Source organism: Pieris brassicae, chromosome 5 (assembly GCF_905147105.1).
Source record: "Pieris brassicae chromosome 5, ilPieBrab1.1, whole genome shotgun sequence".
Classification (NCBI taxonomy): domain Eukaryota; kingdom Metazoa; phylum Arthropoda; class Insecta; order Lepidoptera; family Pieridae; genus Pieris; species Pieris brassicae.
The window spans coordinates 21,307,867-21,331,787 of NC_059669.1; the positions used below are offsets into that span (position 1 = coordinate 21,307,867).

The 23,921-nt window shown below is 36.8% G+C and overlaps 2 protein-coding genes across 2 annotated transcripts in view; both read left to right on the forward strand.

Moving 5' to 3' along the window:
* Nucleotides 1-23,921, forward strand: part of LOC123709563 (fibroblast growth factor receptor 3-like) — a 79,095-nt gene that overhangs the window by 36,915 nt on the left and 18,259 nt on the right. The window lies entirely within an intron of this gene.
* Nucleotides 20,200-21,550, forward strand: LOC123710276 (glycine-rich cell wall structural protein). The gene is made up of 2 exons (XM_045662074.1): nt 20,200-20,286; nt 20,505-21,550. Exons 1-2 carry the CDS (start codon nt 20,272-20,274, stop codon nt 21,453-21,455), a joined length of 966 nt encoding a protein of 321 aa, XP_045518030.1. The 5' UTR covers nt 20,200-20,271; the 3' UTR covers nt 21,456-21,550.

Sequence of the window (23,921 nt, forward strand, 5' to 3'; positions counted from 1 at the left end):
CCAGACGCACGCTAGTCAATCAAAGATGATTAGTAATTGGCATATCTGTTTCGTAAACTAATAATCGTATGAGAATACCGGGGTCAAAGATTGAAATTCATGATTTTAGCATAACTGATTATGCGCAATTAAATTGATTTAAAATTAAAATAAGCTTTCGATTGTTAAAATACTTGAATGTATATATTACGTATCATAATTTCATGATTAAAGTAACATTTTAAGGCTTATTAACACAATTTTACAATTATATTACATATAAAATGCATCGCATTTAAACTCAGTTATCCATTTTGAGTCGACTTGGAAAACTCAGAGGTTTACAATACGAAGCTTATTTACTGACATTGAAGAAGAAGAACAAAATAAAATATTCTCACTAGAATAAATACAAACAAAAATGAAGTCACACATTCGAAATTGTAATGACAGTTTAGTGGGAGTGCCATGCTGTTGCCTCCTGGCTTCAGCCAAACGGGCAGGCACGACCGGGGCAGTACCACTGTCTTTCAGAAAACCGGCGTAAAGTGATACAAAAGGTTCGCCTTCTTGTACTCGCGTTTCGTGCGGTGAGAAAGATTGCCGTAGCCCACCCCCCCCCCCCGCCCCTACAAGAAATATGAAGGTGCAGAAGAATCAGAATCTACCCCAGGGGGGTACCACACGCGCTTGCAGTGGAGAATCCCCCTCTGGGCGTCCACCACCGGGACACTCAGCACCCGGTGGTGGACGCACAGGCTGCCCTTCGTATTCTGGGGGGGGGGGGGGGCAAATCTGCGCTCTTTAAAAAAAATTATCGGTCTCGGGGCAAACGGAGCAATCCAACAAAGGCACCCTCATCCACACTCGCCGTGGACTTCACAAATATTAGGGGGCTCAACTCCAACATCCACGCTGTCCACTATCATTTAGAGACTGCGAAGCCGGCCTTGCTCTTTCTTACCGAGACTCAGATTTCCTCCCCGGCTGATACTTCTTACCTGTCCTACCCGGGGTACAAATTGGAACATTCATTTGTGCCGCGGGCTGGAGTTTGCGCGTGCGTACGAGAGGATATCTGTTCTCGTCGCCTCGGGACGCTTGAAGGAAGGGACCTATCTAACCTCTGGCTGCGCGTAGACTGCGATGACCATCCGCGATTCTACGCATGCCTGTATAGGTCCCATAGCGGAAATACCGAAACTGACCGACTCATTGAGCACATCCAAATGGCTACAGATTCCCTGCTCGAAAGGATTCCTACCGCTGAAATCGTGATACTTGGCGATTTTAACGCCCACCATGCCGACTGGCTCAGCTCTGAAACCACCGATCACGCGGGAAGATCCTTTCACGACTTTGCTCTAGCCTACGACTTGACGCAAATGGTCCCTGCGATTACGCGAATACCAGATGTGGATGGTTATAAACCTTCTTTGTTGGACCTTCTGCTGACTTCACATCCGGAGACCTACCAAGTCTCTGTTGACCCGCCATTGGGTTCATCAGATCATTGTGTGGTACGGAGCATTGTGCCGCTCACGCGCCCTTTACGGCCTAGCTTTGCGGGCTGTCGCCGTGTGTGGCACTATAAGTCAGCAGATTGGGACGGGATGCGGTCTTTTTTTGCGTCCTACCCTTGGGGGCCCATTTGCTTTTCGTTGAGTACTCCGGATGCCGTCGCTGACTCTGTCGCTGATGTGGTCCTGCAGGGCATGGAACTTTTTATTCCATTCTCTGCGGTGCTGGTCGGTGGCAAGTCCCAGCCTTGGTTTAGGCGTTTGTGCAAAGAGGCTTTGCGCCGTAAGCGTGAATGCTTTAAAGCCTGGGCAGAAGCGGCGACATCCTGTGATGCGGCTATCGGCGAACGTAAAAAAGCATACAATTCAGCCTCTAGGTCCTTCAAACGGGAAATCGCTAAGGCAAAGTCAGAGCATATTGCCAGGTTTGGTGAGAAATTGGCCCACCTTCCTTCGGGAACTCGAGCCTTCTGGTCTCTTGCCAAAGCTGTCCAAGGGAATTTCTGTCAGCCCTCTATTCCACCACTGCATAGGGAGGATGACTCACTGGCCCATACTGCAAAAGAGAAGGCCGATCTTCTAGGCTGTCTCTTTGCGTCGAACTCAACTTTGGATGATCAGGGGAAGGAACCACCGACATTATTGCGGTGTGATACTACGATGCCTGAAGTTACATTCCGGCAACGTGCTATCCGTAAACATTTATTTTCCTTGGACATCCATAAGTCGAGCGGGCCTGATAGCATCCCCCCAATTGTGCTGCGTACTTGTGCTCCTGAGTTGGCTCCGGTCCTAACGCGCCTTTTCCGGTACCTGTACTCCCTCAACACTATTCCGAAGTGCTGGAAGACAGCTTTGATACATCCGATCCCGAAAAAAGGCGATCGCTCTGATCCGTCCAACTATCGCCCAATCGCAATAACCTCCTTGTTCTCCAAAATAATGGAAACCATTATTAACGGCCAGCTCTTGAGGTATCTAGAGGGCAGCCAGCTGATTAGCGATTCTCAGTACGGCTTTCGTCGTGGTCGCTCAGCTGGTGACCTCCTTGTATACCTTACTCATAGGTGGGCAGAGGCAATTGAGTCCAATGGGGAGGCGCTGGCGGTAAGTTTGGACATAGCGAAAGCCTTCGATCGGGTGTGGCATAGAGCACTGCTCTCGAAGCTTCCAGCCTATGGGCTCCCCGAGAAATTATGCAACTGGATTTCCAGCTTTCTCGCTGATCGGAGCATTAAGGTCGTCATCGACGGAGCATGCTCCGACCTTAAACCCGTCAATGTTGGTGTCCCACAAGGCTGTGTCCTATCCCCAACCCTGTTTATTCTGCATATTAATGATATGTTGCAACTTAGCAACCTTCATTGCTATGCGGACGACAGCACTGGGGATACTTTTTACACGGGCCGGGCAGGTATTTCTCGGGCTGTTGTTGATGAGTGCCGGAACAAACTTGTGTCTGAAGTCGAAACTCTTTTACGTGGAGTCTCGGACTGGGGTAGACTAAATCTAGTCCAATTTAACCCCAAGAAGACACAAGTATGCACGTTTTCCGCTTAAAAAACTCCCTTTGTCGCTACTCCCCTCTTTGAAGGCACTCTCCTTAAAGCCTCACCTAACATCGGAATATTGGGCGTTGACATATCGAATAACGTCCAGTTTCGCGGTCATTTGGAAGGGAAGGCTAAATTAGCCTCCAAAAAGCTTGGTGTGCTCAGCAAGGCGAGACGGTACTTCACTCCGGGCCACCGCTTGCAACTCTATAAAGCGCAAATTCGGCCCCACATGGAATACTGTTCTCACCTCTGGGCGGAAGCTCCCCAGTACCAGCTCCTTCCACTAGACCGTATTCGACGAAGAGCGGTTCGAATCGTCGACGACCAATCACTTTCCGTGCAGCTTGATCCCTTGGCGTTGCGTAGAGATGTTGGGTCCCTCTGCATCTTCTACCGCATTTACCATGGGGAGTGTTCAGAAGAGTTGTTCGGTCTAATCCCCGCAGCTGAGTTTCATTATCGGACGTCAAGGCAAAAACAAAATACCATCCGTATCACCTCGACGTCCGTCGTTCCACAACTGAGCGTTTTCTAAGGCAGTTTTTGCCGCGCACCACCACTATGTGGAACCAGCTGCCCACTGAAGTATTTCCGAACCAATTCGACTTAGGGTCCTTCAAGAAAAGAGCGTACCAATTCTTGAAAGGCCGGCAACGCACTTGCGAGCCTTCTGGCAATGTGAGTGTCCATGGGCAGCGGTATCACTTCACATCAGGTGAGCCTCTTGCCCATTTGCCTGCTATTACATAAAAAAAATGGTTCAAAAAGACCCTTACTTGAAATGAACCAGTGAGAAAAAAGAGAGGACTCTCACCAGAATGGGAAGATGGAATAAAAGGAACAGTGGGGAAGGTCTGAAAAATGGTGGCAAAGATGGCGAGGTGGAGGCCTTCACTCCGTCGAAGTTCGTGTGTCAAACATACTGACATGGACATATTACAATCCTGATGTTGAAGCAAAGACAGGCTATTTTTATTTTTAAATAAAATCTAATATAATTTCCCGTTAAAATATTTCACTTGTAATGTTATGTAATCAACTAGATTAGGTAACATTGATTTAAGTAAAAAATCTTGTAATTCGAGTTTGAACAAATCTTATATGATAATTGCGGTAATTATTGATTCCGTTAGAAATTTACAATATTTACTAATCTCATCAATGATACATAACTATCAAATATTTAGTAAATTTGCAAACCTTTACGTAATCAAATTAATTGTGGATTTATCTATTCACCTATGATTATTCTATATATCTAATACCTCTGTCTCATGTTCACTTGAATTGCGTTGTGACGTCATGGATGTAGTGTATGTTTACAACATAATACATATTATCATGAAAAACATAACTTGTAAGCCCAAGCACACAGTTCTTCTACGGTAAAAATTTGATTCATGTGGACATGAATCTAACATTTACACTTACTTACTACTTACTTACTTAATAGTCGGTCAATTTATTCAGTTACTTTTGTTTCAAGTTATTACGTAATTAGCTAACCTGACGATATCATATACTGATCAATATTAAAAATCGTTTATGGTTACAATACACACATTGACTTGGCCATCGCATGGAATCACAATGTATCTGACAAGTAATACATGTTTGGCTTGGCACTACCGTGCTCAGAGAATATTCATACTGAATTTCTTGTTAAAATTCCTATCCACTGCAGTATACATTTGCCTTGAAACAGAAATTCATTTTACACGCCTGTCTTACGTTTGTGCTCATCGTTAATGGTCCTGTTAACATTGTGTTTACAATAAAACTGCGATGAAAACGACTCGGTGGACATTTCGTCGAGTCGTTTTAGCAACCTTGCATTGTTGATAATTTACTATTATTGCTTTCTTTTGCTTTGTTACATACTCTAAGTGCTATTTATATTTCTTGTAACTCAAACGCTTGTAAAGCAAATAGTTCGTACATTTTTACTTACCTACTTTGAACTATGAACAAATAGAAAATCTGCTAGATGCATTAAAATAATTTTGACATATGTTCTCAGGCGTGTGCCTGACACAAACTCACACACACCCTTCTAACACTCACTCACAGACGCGTACATACCCTCCCCCGCATTCACATACACACACCCATACAACTTTATTTCTACTAACTTCTTACTAGTTGACTGCTTTGTTTTGATTTCTTTCCTTATTTAAAACGTTAAATTTGCCTACCAATATACGTATGTACTTTTTGTGACCACTCAAAATGACTTTGCTGTGAATGGAAGCCTGGTTATTCATATCATAAGTCCTTACCTAGTTTGGAAACCAATCTCCCTGTAAACCAGTCAATTGTAATCTTATTTATTGTTGTAAATTTTATATGGTAGAAAATAAATAAATAATTATTATTGTAGTATTTATATTGTATATTTGTTGCGAACCCACGCGACTTCTACGATACAAAAATCTTCTCGGGAGTGTGCTGCTATATTGCGGGCTACTCGATTGTGAGGAAGTTGCATATATCTGGTTAGCGTTGCGCCTTCTTAAGTTCTCATATCATAAATATATATATGATATGAGAACTTAATGTAGATATATATATATATACATATACATTCGTAATTATTTGATTATCCTCATTTTAACATGTGTGTTGTTTAAGAGCATAAAAAAAAACAAAATTAAATAAACAGTTAAGAGTACGTTGAAACACAGATTAAGGAAACTAAAACATATTCGTCAAGTTGTAAAACGAATAAACGAGGTAAAAAGAATTTTCAGGACAAAGGAGGTGCTAAATCTCTACTCCGGCCAAACCATGATCTTGGCAATATATTAATTATAAAAAATGGCGTATTATGATGTGCCATGCTTTATTTGAGGTTTCGCCCTACACCTATGGATATCTCTCTCCAGTCGGACGTTCAGACATGAGGCGGAAAACATCTGGAAATATCTAGAGCGGCCAATCTGTTTCCACCGTTCTTCACCGTTTTCTGTTCAGTTCCTCTCTTATCACATTGTACAGTTTTGAGAACGATGAGTCTCTTATCGGTCCATCTGGTTGGTGAACGGCAACGTGATCTTTTGCCATCTGTATCACCAACGAAGATTAGTTTCTCAGAGTTCTCATCGCCTTTGCACACCAGTAATTGTTATTTTGATAGGTGTCGTATCTAAGATTTAAAGCCTAACAAACATGCAATCGGCAAGATAGATCGTCTAATGAAAATATACAAAAATCTATGTTTAAATGTTTCGAATTTAGAAAGATCACGCGCTCGGCACACATCAATGCCAAATAAAATATTGCAAATTTAAATGTATTCATGTAAAGCTTTAGGTGTTGAAAACGCTCAAATAGACATTATATTTTCCGATGAACTTTCAAATTTGTACGTTGTTCCAAATGTTCACTTCATATACCCAATTGGTTGGTATAAAGTGATTTAAGAATTCTCATAAGCTAATAAAGTTATATTTTAAATAAAAGTTACAATAATATCTACGTACAGAGATTACTATTGTGTATGATACTGAGGACTTATACCAATTCGACTTAGGATCCTTCAAGTGAATTCGTATAAACGAAAATGAAGCGTATAAATTCTTAAAAGGTGGAACGCATTGGCAATGTTAGTATCCATGGTCAGCAGTATCACTTAACATTTGTTGTGGCTTCTCTTATTACATTAAATAAAACAACAAAAAAAAGTATGCTGTCAGAAAGATATTCAAAAATTTGTCTGTCCTATTAATTACACACCACGCTTCCCGACGCAAAATTCTACTAGTCCGACAGCCTTGCGGACTCATATTTTGACCTTATTCTAACCCAGAATATTACCGAACAATGAATAAGTGAGTGGTAATGTAGCTTTTAAGTTATACTTTCTTAATTTACCTTTATTGATACTTCTGTGCCTAACCGGTTCTCGTTGTTGTTGTTTAAAAAAATTACCTAACACTCAATTGTTAATAAAGATTTCACAAAAAATATATTAAAAACACGGTTTTCGAAACAAATTCAATCAAATTCTCGTATGAAGAGGTCAACGTAACACGAGAAGACGATGTATATTGCAATCACTGACGGATTGGGCAAGTGTGAGTGTGTACTTATCGATTAAGTTACTTTCTTATTTGTTTAATAGCACAAGCCTACTACCGCCTTATCTTGTGTCTACCGGAAAATTTCGTGCATATATTGTTTGTCGACCAATTATTGGTTTAGTTTCAAAGAAGTTTATTCTTATTCACATACATGTCATTGACATGAGCAAAAATAATATTAAAAAGTAAAAAATATCACGCCACTGTCGTACGATGCTATTGCATTAGAGTCTACCAAAAAAACTCCACTAATATTTTCCGTATCTCAAGCTAGCTGTAGTAAAGACTCGCTCAGAAATTGGACATATTTTTGCAGCCGTCTTCGATTAAATTTGACCTAAATATTAACGCACATGAACTTGTAGGTTCCAGATCTTCAGCGTAATTATTAGTAGCACGTAGAAGATTCATAAGCGATGAATAATATATTAAAACATTACAATCGAAAATTCCATTCCAAATCCAAAATAAATTTGTCTAAGTAGGGAAAGTTAAGAGAAACCTTATTACTGAACACTTTTAAACAAATAATGCCTTGAATCAACATCTTTATCTATTCCTATTGATTTTTTACGAGGCTTGTTTTGATAATAAACAACGGAATCATCGAAAACCTCGTGTTGGACAATTAAATTATATTATTTACAGAGACAGTCAGTTTCTAATTATCTTTTATCTTTAAAAGCTACAACTTGTACTGAGGAGTATGTTAGATATTAAACTTGAGTGTTTTCTATAATGGTGTAATGTCGGGATGACGCATAAGTCCAAAAAGATTCCACATCTATTAAAATCATTATATTAACATTTTTGAGAATGTGTTTTTAGAAACTACAAAAAGTAAAACAAATTATTCAGCTATTTAAACAAAGTCATTTCATTTCGTTCATTTGATATTTAAGATTTTATTACGACGGTAGCGCCACCTGAATATAAACGTAACATATATGATGTTTGCATGTACGTAACATGACATACAGGCAGGGACTAAGCTCATTTAAATTTAAATCGAAATAAATGTAAGCGGTCACAAACAGTGTCAATATAAAATGTATTTTTAGAAGCGCCATGGCATGACTAATGAAGCCGCAACGTGCGTATTATACAAATAACGTAGCCCTTTGAATAAACAAGCGTTCGGCAAACATGACAAGCAATTATATGCATATTTATGGGACAATGGAACTAATGAGTGGAGAAACTATGCAAACAACACTCTATTTGGGTAGTGTGGAAATAATTTGTTAATAAAATAAAGCGATTTGTGAATTCCACCTTTATTAATGTTTTTTGTAAATAACGTTACGAACTATTAAAAAGTATATTTACAGGCTTATTAAACTTTACTGGGCTTAGTATAATACTCAAAATCGCATGTATTGAAATAGTAATACGAGTTAGTATAGCTAGAATATTCTTCGTTTGATTATTTTGCCCTTAGGCTTGCGAAAAGTCTATTATTCTGTACCAGATGTCGCAACTCTTCCGTAGTCGTAATAGCCGTCCCTAAGTTGTTTAATTTAAATTAATTAAATATGTGCTCCAACTTAGCAATTGTTAATTACTAGCCAATATTAACTACCTGACACTGGATTTTACCCATTAATAAAAATACGGCTTAATAGTCTGAAATTAATTGATGTTAATGTTTATATACGTAAAGGAAGTTGATATGAGCATTGTCTTTATGGTGATTATTTATTCCAATAAAGTATTCTTTTATTTATTTATTATTTCAAAGCTTAAGGTGTCGTTAGTAACATGAGGCATTGGAGATGCCTAAATAAGATAACGTTGCAGCTATGTATATACATTAAAGTCATCAAGAAATATCGCAGTTTAATATATAAGAGACTGAATAAAAGGATTTTCAATTAACTTAATTAAAATACGCCTAAAGAGAACTAAACTTATTGAGTTAATATACCTAGTGTAGTGAATATCAACTGCGGTATCTCGGACACATGATAATGACACATGACACTATGTCAAAACATTCTAGAACACTAAGATTGTTAATGAACATTACCTTAGTTTAAGCTATTCATTAGTATAGTAGAAGATTAAGTCAAAATAATATACTAGCCATAATTATTGTATAGGCTTGATTGTATTATTTTTGAAAGAAAAAACACTTAATTAAATCGACAAGATTAAGCTAAGTATAACATATTTTAAAGGATACGGGGTTAAGAAAACACGAAACTGTGATTGGTAATTTGACATTTCATGTCGCGTGGCCAATCACAAACAAACGAAAGGCGCCGTCGTTAATTTTTTTATACATTCACCCCGTTGAATTAATTTCGTATATTAAGCAACACTATAATCTATGTAGAGAATTAACAAAGTGAACTTTTAAATTGGCAACCTACCAACGCTTCGGAAAGTGAAAACTTTATAATACTTTTCTATCAACACAAAATATGTGTTGGAATAACTATTTCATTTCTCCCAATCATAATTGCATGCATGCATATCAGTTATAAAATATAAATACAACGAGATGACTACACAGCTTACGAAATTATCTTCTAGGCGTATTATCTTGCAACGTACATAATGCATCTTGTAATTTATATGCCTACGTATGAAAGGGGAGTTACACACTACAGGACTTACTTTAGAACAATTGTCTCAGAATCTTTAACAGTTGACCTCCGTCATTAAATAACCTCGTTATTTAATTTCTTCCAATGGTATATATATATTATATTGCGTAGAATACAACCCTAATCAAATGATATGTTCTTTTTATGTGTGCGATCAAATCCCTTAAAAAAATACATCCGTGCTGGACAGAATGCAGAATAACAACGAAGTGCTTACGACGTTTAAGAAAAGGAAACTTCAATATTTCAGTCACTTCAAGTCACGCCAAGTCACGTCACGTCAAGTCACGTCAAGTCACGTCAAGTAACGTCAAGTCACGTCAAGTCACGTCGTCAAGTCACGTCGTCAAGTCACGTCGTCAAGTCACGTCACGTCAAGTCACGTCAAGTCACGTCAAGTCACGTCAAGTCACGTCAAGTCACGTCAAGTCACGTCAAGTCACGTCAAGTCACGTCAAGTCACGTCGTCAAGTCACGTCGTCAAGTCACGTCAAGTCACGTCAAGTCACGTCAAGTCACGTCGTCAAGTCACGTCGTCAAGTCACGTCGTCAAGTCACGTCGTCAAGTCACGTCGTCAAGTCACGTCGTCAAGTCACGTCGTCAAGTCACGTCGTCAAGTCACGTCGTCAAGTCACGTCGTCAAGTCACGTCGTCAAGTCACGTCGTCAAGTCACGTCAAGTCAAGTCAACACCACATCTCGAATCCGTCTATCTTTTTATTCTTTGTAGTAGATGAAATGGCTGATTAAAAGTAGAAAGCTTCTGAAATGCCATATCAATTAACATTATTTCGCTTATGTTGTTATTGTACGCGAGTAGTTAATACAGAGTAAAAATAAAATCCTCTACTATTTATAGCACCCCGATGATCCAAGACCCGTACATTTTCAATTATAATTTCTTATATTAGTAGTATGTAAAGAATTATAAGTTCCTGTTTTGCGTAAGGCCTCAAATAATTCCGGTGTTAATATGAATAATAAACAAATTATTGGTGGTACATATGTGTAAAAGCCCTTGTAATAAATGTTCTTTAGCTGTGAGCCCACAGGCTTTACAAGTTCAATACGATATGCTTTTAACTTTAATAATCTGTTCATGTGAATAAAGGCCTATCAAATTGAATGACGGCTCTCAATTGAACTTTTAATGGTTATTTTACTCGTTTCAAAGTATATATATTATTTGATAAAACGTCGACGGTTGGACATATTTAACATTATTATAATACTGAAACAAACTAAAAAAATCTATTGCAAATAATATTTTTTTCATAGTGTATTAGTTTATAACATAAATATAAAACAATTTAAATTAAAAGCTTAATTAAGTAGTCTCCATTGGCTGCAATACAGTCCTTTAAACGTTGAGGCCAGTTACCAATATAAGCACGCACTCTTTCCATGGGAAAATTCTTCATTGCCAATCGTAGAGATTGTGTTAGGAACTCCAAATTATCATGGCATTTAGAGCAAGCTGTACTCTCTAAAACTGACCACAAATAATAATGCAGCGGATTAAGATCGGGACTAGACGACGGCGAGTCTTCAGCTCTGATGAAGTTCGTAACGTTCGTTTCCAACTCGACTGCGTAGACCGAGCTTTATGACCCGGCGCCGAGTCTTGCTGGAAGGACCATTCTTGGTTTTTGAACATGGTGTTGTTAAGGGGCTTCACTACCTTCTCCAGAATGGTATCTTGATACACTTGTGCCGATGTTTTGATACCATTTTCATAAAAGTATGGCTCAGTCACTTCTTAATAGCCAATACCCCACCAAACCATCACTCAAGTAGGATAGTGCCCACGTTGGACTGTGTCACTGATTGGAAAGCTTCCTTAGAGCTTTGAACATAATATGAGCACGGCAATATTGTTTGTTAAAGTGTTGTTCAATTGTAAAAAAAATCTCATCCGTAAACAACTTTTTTCTGTAGCCTCCCTTTGCCTACCACTTCAGTAGTTGTTTCGGTTCTACCACCCTATTCTTTTTTTAAATATCAGTTAATAAATGACTAGTACGTCTTTTATAGGTTACAAGTCCTAAGTCATCTTTTAAAATATCATCTCCCGCGATTAAATCTTTTGCTTTAGGACAGAATTTCTTTGAATTCTTTCCCTTACTGCTTTGACCAACTTTTTCGTACGAACACTAAGTGGACAACAAACAGAGGAGGTTTCGTTGTACCTATTAATAACCCGGTACACAAACATTTTACTAATATCAAGCGTATGGAGAGTTTTAAAAATTGAATTTGGTTCCATACCTACTTTGTGTAATGCAATTACAGCATTTGGTTCTCTTGATCACCACACTCCATTTAAATATCGCAAAATATAGTACATTCTATTGGCGCCAAAATGAGAAACCTAATGAACAATGATATAAAAATGACAGATTCTAAACAAATGTATATTTGTTAATTTTCATTTACTTGTAATTTAACCTCTCCTTAACGTAGCTCTTCCAAGTGGATTCGATCAAGTTGATCGTTAATAGATTGTTTTTTTGAATTACTAATTTGTTTAAATTTTTTTATGTTTTGTATGTTAGATGTTTGTACAGGTACCACATCTATCGGTAGTATATAATCCGCTAGTATATAATAATTGAATATAACTTTTTTAACGGATATACTTATTGTATGTATATCCTTTAAAAAGTTTTATTCAAAGACAATAGATATTATAATGTATTTACAATTTAACATTTAAACAGAGAAATGCGAAACGTACTTGAAACATGTAAGAGATATAGGCCTACCTTGTATTGTGTAATACGAAATTCTTTGACGTCACGGAGGTAAGTGACCCTAGTCGGTTATGCCCGCCAAGAGTATAAACATATGTATATCTTCGTCTTTTGCTCTATTCATTCCCGTTTTACCAAATAATTCCGGATTTCAAACTGTCAGAACTCATAATATTTTTATTTTATTATTAAAGAAATACATACATTATCCTTACGGATTATGCCAATACGATACTGTCGAGAAAAATTAAATAAAATATATAAATTAAACACATAATATACACAATATGTCTGTGAATTCCCTCTGCGAGTATATAAACATAAAATCACTTCGTGTAGTTCCAACAGGACCAAAAAGATCCCGGAGTCATCATTCCAGATATGACTGAGGTAGCGATTACCTTAACTTTGCAAGAGACAATTCCTCTTGTGTCCGTCCGACATAATTTTTGACATACATACACATGAAGGTAAAAATAAAACAAAAAACTTATGCATTTATTTCTAAATAACGTATGTATGATGTAGGTATTTATTTGACCCATAAAATATAGTAAAATGTATATGTATATATGAATAAACAAATATTATTCATTGCTATTCGTTGATGCGTTATTATTATGGGGAAATCCATAAAAGAGACTTGGAAAGAAATGTTTTAAACTCCGACTAGTAAACAAGTTTTCTTTTGATATTTTTACCTTTACCTTTGTTCAAACACGATTATATTTCTCTTATATAAACAGAAATTATTGATCTTTATTTATATTTTTATGTTTGTTAAATCCTAAAAGATTTTTTTTAAATTGCAAAATGCTTTCTTTGTTGCCCAGCGTACGGTTCTGGTTATAACATAGTAGCTAAAACTTAGTATTACTTAGAACTATAACAGTTTTGACAACAAAACCCCCACTACTGTGTTTTCGCCAATATTAAGACATGTTTTTGAATTAACCATATTACATAACTCAATCTCGGTCAAAATGGCTTAAAACTAAAAACAATTTATTGGTTACGTCATTCCACGGAACGATTGAATGTTACATTTGTTTCCTGATTCTTTCTCTCGTGAAATATCAAGAAAGTTATATTAATATTGACGCACGCTTCTCACTTCATTTTCGAGCTCGATTCGAGGATTATTACATGAACTCCAGAGTGAACGCCTCATTTGCGCTATATTCCAATATCTCCGAAACTCCTTTATTCCATTTTGCCAAGTGTCAGGACGTCTTCTCTTCTCTTCTTATTTTTCCACACCACTAAATTATGAAACAAATACTTTATAAAACATTGTGTTAATTATAAAAAAGTTATGGCAGCATGTCGCGCTCTTAATAGGTAAAAAGCTCCGTGTAATGCCCAGTACTGAGTACCAGGCGGCTGTTAGACTTACGTTATATCATTTAGACTGTTATTTAATTTAAAATTAATAGATACGATAAATCGTCTAATAATAAAAAGAAAGCCATCAAAAGATCGATTACGCTACCTTTTTCCCGTAAAGCATTGATATCATATTATGTGATTAGAATATGCGTGCGCGCATGAGAAACGATTGGAATAGGTTATCCAACTATTACGGTGGCATCTCATTTACATTATCATGGCACGTTATGACATAAGACAGTTATTTGATCAAAAGTAGGTCTATTTCACAAAATGTCCTTAAAGATCAAATGGTCGGATAGTATGTAATTGTATGTTTTGGACAATATTGCTAATGAAAATGTATTTATACTAAGGGCAATGTGCTGACGAGTAATCGGAGAAAACGATCGTGGTTGGTAACACGGAAGGCAAAAAATCACGTTTACCAACCAGATGGGCCGATAAAAGACTGCCTCATCGTCTTCAAAATTGTACACTGATACACTGGCGCTGGACTGATGGGAACAGATTGTCAGCTCCAGATATTTCCTTGCTCACTACGACGCTCAGATATGAGCTAGTGACTGAAGAGAGAGGCAAGGGCAGGTTAAAGACGAGACTCACAACACTGATTTCGAACCCCGGCTGTTCAAAATAAATATGTAGTCCGTGTAATGTAATGCGATTCAAAATACGAAACGAACGAACAACGAACAAAATAAAATTTTGTTTAAAAAATCATGAGAAAACATCATACATTTTTATCAATCATTTACAATTGTAACGTGTTATTTTGTCTAAGTGACAAATGTCGTAATAATAAGAACAGTTAAGTTCTTTATCATTGTTTTCAAAACTTATTGTCTAAATCAGTGATTACCAACCTTTCTTGTATCATGCCTTAGCCTTGCTAAAACTCGCCTCCCATTAACATTTTTAATATAAAAATTGAATTGTTCACTTAACAATAATAATAATGAAGCCCATTTAATGTTCAAAGAACTGTATTTTCTCATTACAAAATTGTATTTTATTTACATGAGTAACTTAATTTTATGTATATACGAGAAAAATACACGTCCCAATTTTAGTCTAGAAGATTCCATTTATTTCCAACAACCTGAAATAACATTTTAACTATTCATATAAAACTATGTTATTGGAACCCCATGTAGGGTAAAAACCTCCTCTAGTTCACTCCATGATTTTCTTTTTTTTTTTGCTTTTCTGCTCCAGTCGTTTTCCAATGATCTGACATTAAATGTATCAATTTTTTGAGTTTCATTTTTTGTTTTTATTTTATCTAGAGGGTTATGCTCTCTATGGACCAGCCAGTTTGGGGGAGTTTTTATTCGGTTTAGTTTTTGAACGTTGTTTGTGCAGTCGTTGTCACTTAAGAAACTTTAATTATAGGACGAAATCGCTAGATTTTTTTTAATGAAACACAGTAAGTACACTTTAAAAACATATAATGAAAAAAGTTGAGTTCATTTTCGAATTTCCCCCCCTAACAATCAATTTGCCCACCTGTGGGGCGTGGGCCCATGTTGAAAAACTCTGGTCTAAATACGGAGAGTATACTAAAAAGGCAATTTGCATTTAATTTTTTTAGCGTTTGTTGTTGTTTTATAACGCCAAAGCGTTGAGTGTTATAATCATTTATTAAACTTACCATAATTTGACAAGTTAATGGTAGAAAGACGCTTACTTGCTAATTACTATTGAGTAATAAATAGCAATTAGCAAGTAAAAATAATTTTTGAATACATCATTGGTACCTCGTTAAAAATATCCACTTTGTACCACCTCTTTGTGGAACTAGTGAAGGTTTTTCGAACCGTTACGAATTTGAAGCCTGTTTACCTCCTGTCCCATAAAACTTTGGTCATCTTTCTCTATAGCTCCGTTTATTTGTCTTACATTGAAGACTACTAACAATTTTAGCCAATTGTGGTGTATGCAGTTCCTGGTGAAATATATCCGGATCTCATCCCAAAGGTACGAAAGAAGTTGCGCGGCTAATATTATTCAGGTTTCACACCCAAATATTTACAATATTCTCAACCATAGTAATAATAATAATCTGAAACATGATTTGAGATTCTACACGGCATACATATCCTTATGTACATGTACCAACACACTCTACAAATGATATTAATAGTCTTTTATCTTATAATATTGACGGTATTTTTAGAGTAGAGCGTTGTTAACAGTACAATAAAGTTCTGATTAAAGTGATTACGATGAATCGTTAGGCAGTTACACCTCACTTTGCTGAATTTTATTTAAAGTTGGTTTCTCTCGTTACGTCAGAACTCTTATAATGACTAATACTAAAGTGTTACTAAATGAAGAATATTTTGTATCTCTTGTATTGAAAGGGCTTTCTGTCTAATTGTCTATACGCTTCTTTTTATATAACGGGCAGGAGACTCACCCGATGTTAAGCCATGCCTCCCATGAATAGAAAGGCTCACTAGTGGCGGCCTTTTAAGAATTGGTACGTTCTTTTCTTAAAGGACCCTAATCGCATTGATATGGATGGTATTTCGTATATCATAAACATCAAAGCGCGTCAAATATTCCTCAGCCTCGGATGTCATCTGTTTCTGAACATTTTTATCAAGAAATTATTGACAACCTTCTGCGTGTGACACTCCATCAATTTGTAGGGCTTGATAAAACGATGTTGATAATTCCGATTTCAAAACTTCACAGGCAAATGTATTGTATTGTTAACAATTCATTCATGGGAATGTTCTTACATATATACTATATGAACTGAAAATTTTCACAAAATCAACGTGTATATTTCAAGTATAGCTTGTCTGTCATAATTATTTCTTCCATTGTTACCACAAGACTCTTGCAGTAAAAAGAAGATTAGAATAAGAATATTATAAACCTAAATTGGATTAATTAATAGACCTTAATAGAACCGCCATGATGCAAGAAATGTTTGTGTGTGTCTTTCAAACCTTGTTGTAACTAGGTGCCACCACGAACTGTGACACCATAATGTCATTTTTGCTATGCTACCCCATACTGTTCATTTTTTTCAGTTTTTCTGTTCAATTTTTCTCTATAAACCTCAAGAGTTCAAGTCATAAGTTATTAATTAACAATTAAAAAATAGGGGTTGTTCGTAGAGGGGTGAAAATTAAGGGCTGTATTCTATATCATAAAGAAATAAAAACAATTTCGATCCGATTCGCAGACCTAACCGAACAAAATTTCACGAAAATCGGTCAAACCAAACCGGAGGAGCTTAATTACAAACACATTTTATATATTATTATCTCAGTGACACGTAGGTGGTCAAGAAATTACAATCAAGCATTCATTAAAAACTTCACTTGCCCATTATGTCCTTTGTAATGGAGCTAATGTCAGTCCATTTAACATTTTGACTTGTAATTGGAAAAAATGCGACTCATTGATAGGTATGTAACATCCGTATCGTCTGTTACGCTCATTAAATTCTCAAATTTTAAACAATATATTATGTTAATAACGCAACTTAGATATAAACATTTTAGATGTTAAGTGATACCGCCCGTGGACAGACTTCGTGGAGCTGGTTTCACGTAAAATATTAACCGCCTTAAGTAACAGTTTAACCTTATTGCACGACATAAACACTTTCTTTTTCAGCGTCACTAGAACATCATTATTTCAAGCAAATCTTTTATTTGCCTTGAAAGGCGTACATACTATGACGAATTAATTAAAATACCATACAATCTGCTATATTAACAAGCATGCAACTGTCAAATTATATTATTAATAATGTCATATTATATGATAGTATCCGAAAACCTACAATCTTAGTACTCCTGTATATTATAGAAGCATAACTGTAAGCTTTAAAAGGAACGGTTACAATTATTTTATGCAGTCGTTAAGGCCTATATTAAAGTCTCTGTCTTCAGTTGGTAGCTCATGTCTAAGCGTCGTGGGTAGCAAGGAAACATCTCAAGCGGACAATGTTTCCACTGGTTTCTATTCAGCTCCTCTCTTATAACGATTAAAAAGAGTGGCAAAGAGTTTATTGCCAGCCGTAGAACGGAAGCCAACTGGTCCCTTGATTTGAGAACTGGCAGTAAATGTACAATTAGAAGCATTTGATGTACATTTCCTTTTTTGACGTTCATAAGTGTTCATTGTGTCCTATATGAATAAATAAATGATTTCGAATTTTGAATAGTGTATAGTTTTGAGGACGATGACTTGTTAATCTGTCCATCGGATTGTTAAACGGCCACGTGGTCTTTTGGCCTTTTGTGTTACCAACCATGATCAGCTTCTCCAAGTTCTCATCGCCTCTGCACATTGTATGGCAATTGTCCGTTGTGCGTAAAGTCCTTGCTAACTAAACCAGCCTAGCTCCTTCCAGAGGCATAGTAGTCTCCTGGGCACTTCACAGGCTTCGACCTCGCTCCGAGTATTTCTGCACGTTGGTTAGCCATAGTCTCGCATTCCAGGACTACGTGGGTGACTGATTCTTCTGCACTGAAACTGCCTCTCCCATTGTATGGCAATATGATATTATATAATTATTAAACGCAGAGTACTGAAGTATTTGTATTAAAATTCATGTTTTTTTATTATTATGCATGCATTTAAAACAGTTGAGTATTAACTATGTTACGCCTAGTTTTATATCGAATGAAAATTTGTAAGAGTCGTTGTTATATATGTAAATAATTTATATAGTGTATTTGATCATTGTTGTTTTTATAGCCAACGACCCGTTGATGTTACGAGTAGATATAAAACTGAGGCAATTACAATATAAGCGTGGATATACTTTCATTATTTCTGGCTGTCTCATTTAGCGTTTTATATAATATTTCTTCTCGGTGTGCAATTAAGATTTCCTCCTACAGTGAAGGGCAAATTTAGCAAACTGTCATGTATTTTGTCCCAAAATAAAGTTGAACGTTAAAGAAAAGTATCTTTGTGATGCAGAAATGTGCCTCCTAATGTGTAGAAATCACATATAAACATAATTAGTCCAACGGAGTAATACGAGTTTCAAACCATGCATTATTAGGTCACACTCCAAATGGCAGCTCTTAGAAGAGAATCACACTATTCATGTAGCTTCAACGAAATAATCAAAATTGCTTTACGCGTTTCCGAGGTACACATACAAATGTGCCAGATGTGCTAATTTACGCGTCAATGGTAAAACTATGATAAAACATATATGACGTAAGATATTGCGTAAATTGAGCTACTTTTGGTGATTCCCTTATTAATTCAATAGCAGAGAAAGTGCTGTACGAATAACAAGGATTCGGTATAAATAGCTTTGTAAGGCAACAGGCAAAAAGCCTGATTACGTAAACATGACTGTGTCCGCATAGAACAAATACTGAAAATGCTTCAGAAATAATAAATGTATATATTATTATTGTTTACTTTTCAGATACATATGAAACAAAAAAATCGGTACGAAATTAGACTCGATTACTGCCTTTAGTATTTATATATCTTTTTCTTTTGAGTGGATCTGTAGGTTATTTTTTAATCGTAAATCTAATTTGGTAGTAAACTCTAATAATATGGAACAAGGAAAAAACATCAATAAAAAAGCGTTTTTTAACGAATACGTTTTTATATTTTGTCATTCAATGAATTTTAATAATCTACAGTTACAATTTTATTACAAAGTATATATTATGGAAAAGCTTTATTTATTTACATAATTACACAGGAAGGCTTTAGATCAAAGGGTCGTAATGTCATAAGCACGAAGTAATTTGTAACTCTGAGCATCTCGACATTATTATCTCCGACTTTCATTTTCGCTAATAGATACATTAAAATTTATTAATCTAGATGAAATCAAAGTCTTTTAATTAAAGATTTTATTTAATATAATTGACTTATTTGAGTAACATTAAAAACCTTATTTAACGTGTGTGAAGCTACATGCTTTGCTATGCATTTAACTTTCCTGTATAATTTTTATTTTAATTAACTTTATTTTGTCAAATCTGAAGACGGATATAGCTAGTGATATTTTGTGTTACTTAAAAGGAAAATCTCGAAGTGATTTCATGCATTTTCTCATCAAGCGTTGAATTTATACTACGAAATTTCGAAATTACGAGTGCGTCTATAATATGGACATTTTTTTCCAATTAACAATATTGTTTTCCGGTTACAAATTCATAATTCACGCCGTGAAAGTAGCTTTGATCGTTTCAGATCAATGTTTTCACCAAAGACAAATTCGGTGGGTGTCATTAAAATCATAATTCTCGTATGACCGAAGGCCGAATCTTAGGAAGAGTCAGGGAGAGAGGTGTAGACGACTCGTCGGTATATAAACGTACAGATCGTGTGGAGAGCATCATACAACCACGAGACCTCCGAGAGTCAACATGAAAGCATTCTTGGTAGGTATATGTGTGAAGTGAAAGTGATTTGTGACCTGTGTGTGACCCGCTCAAGAGGCTTGCTTCCTCATAGGACTGTTACTCAGTACACGCGCCGACCGCTGCACTTCAGACGTCGCACTATCACGACTTTTGCACTGACGAGTGGACGCACTTGGGTCACTTTGGTAATTTTTGAAGGAAAGCTTTATATTAATATGTGTTTTATTGCACTTTAGGTATTAGCGGCCGTTGCGGCCATCGGCTCGGCAAGACCCGAGGCAGGATACAGTTACAATGCCCCAGGAGGTGGAGGCGGTGGTGGCCTTGGTGGCCATGGGGGTGGCATCGGCGGAGGCTTTGGCGGTGGCCATGGGGGAGGCTTCGGAGGTGGATTCTCATCCGGTGGACTCAGCTCTAGCAGCTTCGGTATCGGAGGCGGTCTAGGAGGTGGAGTCGGAGGTGGAATCGGTGGAGGATTCTCCTCAGGAGGTTTCTCATCTGGTGGATTCTCATCCGGAGGTGGTGGTGGATTCTCATCCGGAGGTGGTGGCGGATTCGGCGGCGGATTCGGTGGCGCCCCCATTGTGCAGAAACACATCTACGTCCATGTCCCACCACCAGAACCCGAAGAACAGCGCCCACAAATCATCTCTGGTGGTGCCGTCCCCCAGAAACACTACAAGATCATCTTCATTAAGGCCCCAGCACCTCCTGCCCCAATCGCGCCCATCATCCCCGCCCAAGCTCAGAACGAAGAGAAGACCCTTGTCTACGTGTTGGTCAAGAAACCCGACGAACAGCCCGACATCACCATCCCAACTGCTGCACCCACCCAGCCCTCAAAACCAGAAGTTTACTTCATCAAATACAAGACCCAGAAGGAGGGTGGTTCCATCGGTGGTGGTGCCATTGGCGGCGGTATCGGATCTGGAATTGGCGGTGGAATTGGCGGTGGTATTGGCAGTGGTATCGGCGGTGGTATTTCTGGTGGTAGCATCGGAGGTGGTCTATCCCTTGGCGGCGGTCACGGCGGCAGCATCGGTGGCGGACATGGCGGCAGCATCGGTGGCGGACACGGCGGCAGCATCGGTGGTGGCAGCATTGGCGGTGGCATCATCTCTGGTGGTCATGGCTCATCAGGAGTCAGCACCTCGTACGGTCCCCCCGGCCAGTCCGGCCCATACTAAACACGCTGAGCGTGCCCCAATGTGATACCTGCTTCGCCGGCGACAAATCTAGTTTATAAGTAGAGAAAAAAATTACGGTGCCTAAATGTATTTATGTAAATAGTAATTTTAACTGCCTAATTTTAGATGTACTATAAATATTTTTGCATAAAAATATCGTTAAAGAAACAAATGCAATCTTTTCTTTCACCTCAATATTAGTTAGCTAATATTCGTTAGAATATGAAAGTGTTGTTTGAGATGACATCTTTCACATCCTTATAATGCATTAACACATCTGAAGAACAGGTGTAGTAAGGTAGAAAGTGCAATCGTAAGCGTGGGCGATCCATTGCACAACATCGAGAGTCGTGACCCGTCGCTTGCATAACAGAAAGAAGCTTCATCTTTCATCATACATAGTTAAATAACTAAGAGCTATACTTTTATTACGTAAATAAAACACATTTTAAACAATTCAGTTGCGTAAACCTTCACGATAAGATTTCCCTTTTAAATTAGCACATTTTCCATAAAGTGAATAAATTTTTTTGAAGTGGGCCGCTAATTTACAAAGGAAATATTTAACTTATAAATTTTTCCGTTACTTACCAAAAGATTTGTGGTCCGTTGAACCGAACAGCGCGTGTTGTAATACGAAATATAATGCAGCTATAAGTTTTAAATTACCGATCCTAAAGATGGAAATATCCAGATTCAATAAATAATTGTGTGCATTAATTTTAATAAAATTATACCGGGCATATGTGTCATTAATGACAGCCATTTCTATACGACGAAATAAGTTGAATCGTCAACGGGTATAACCGTAACTTTACCCAAGCATTTACGTACTGAAATATTCTTTAAAATATGTCTGGCTTCAATTATATAAGCAATCACAATTAGTAGAATCAAAAGAATTAGAAGTATGATACTATGGGTAAAATATACAAATATTTAAATTTCCTATGAATAAACTATGTAAAGTATATTTTTTCAAATATTCCTTTATAACAGTTGTATTACTTTCTTAGAATCAATTGATTATATGTTCTTTTCATTGCCAAAGGGAAACTCAATACCAAATTCAACAAAAACATCAAATGAACTCCTAAAAAGGTCGCTATCATATTCAATCATCAATCTCACTTTAGCATTGTTTTTGTGGTAATATAACATATTCATTACAGTCACAATAAAGTGATGAAACGTTGCTCAATGATGACCATACGATATTTGTAACAATCCACTTTACGAAACATCCGCTCTAATGCTTAAAGCATTGTTCCAATTTCAAATTTAAACTTTTAAGTTCACAGGCGTTACGTACTTTTGCATTGTCTTAAATGTTTAATATTATACGTCAAGTTTAGGGTATAACTTATATATATTTTTTAAATTTCTCTATCAGGGATACTTACGGCGACCGTTTTTATAAGTTTACTATTCCATAAATACACATATTACTTTATAAAACAGAGGGCAAACGGTCGGGGCTCATCTGATGTCAACTGATACCTGATACTGATCCTGGACGACTCGCAAGAGCAATACCAGTCTTTTAAGAATTCGGTATTTATTTTGGCCTCAAATTTCTAATATAAGTCTCATTTATTAGTGAGGGAATAATGTAGTATCGGCAAAGTTACCCTATCTTTTGAATCGTGTCGATTTTTGGATCTCGAATTGATATTATTCATACATACATAACATGATCTCGAATCTCAAAAACTTATTGAACTTTAATTACTGTTTAACTTATGGTTGTGGTTAACAACATCTCTGACATCGCTGACAAATTGTGTAAACATTACCGCGACGTTATTCTAATTTCATATAATATCGTTGTCAAACATAATATATCAATTCGAAGTGTCTGTACTGTAATTATTTAGATCTTATTATCCTTTTCCCTCATTCGAATTCCATTAATCTTCTTGGAGGCATTAGTACAACCTTATTATATCATGTCAAGCAAGTGTATGTTAATTTATATATACTTACAACTCAAAATTATTTAAACAACTTATTTAAGATTCGATATAAATTACCGGTCATCACACAACAAATATAAGTTTTCGAAATTAATATGTTTTAGGTAAAAAAGGAAATCTTAAATGTCTCAGAGTACCAGGAGCGCATAAGTTCCGAAGTAGTTCTCAGCGAAAGCTTGGTGACGTACACACTCTCACTATCCGTTGTAGCAGTGCTTTTTGACAACTTTAAGTTCTGCCACAAGATACGAAAGTTCAAATTCTTACGTAATGGGACCGGTCTGGAACCAGTATTTACGTAATAAAGTAACGGAACCGCTATTGTCTTTGGTTAATGACTCAAGAATTATGAGTTTGTACTGTTCGTATTGAATTTCTAGAATAAACTTCTTATTTATCGTTTATTATTTAGTGAATAATTCTTTTTCGTCTGGAAAGTAAAATGTAGCAATAACTAAACTTTTTTATTACCATAAATTACAGACTGATT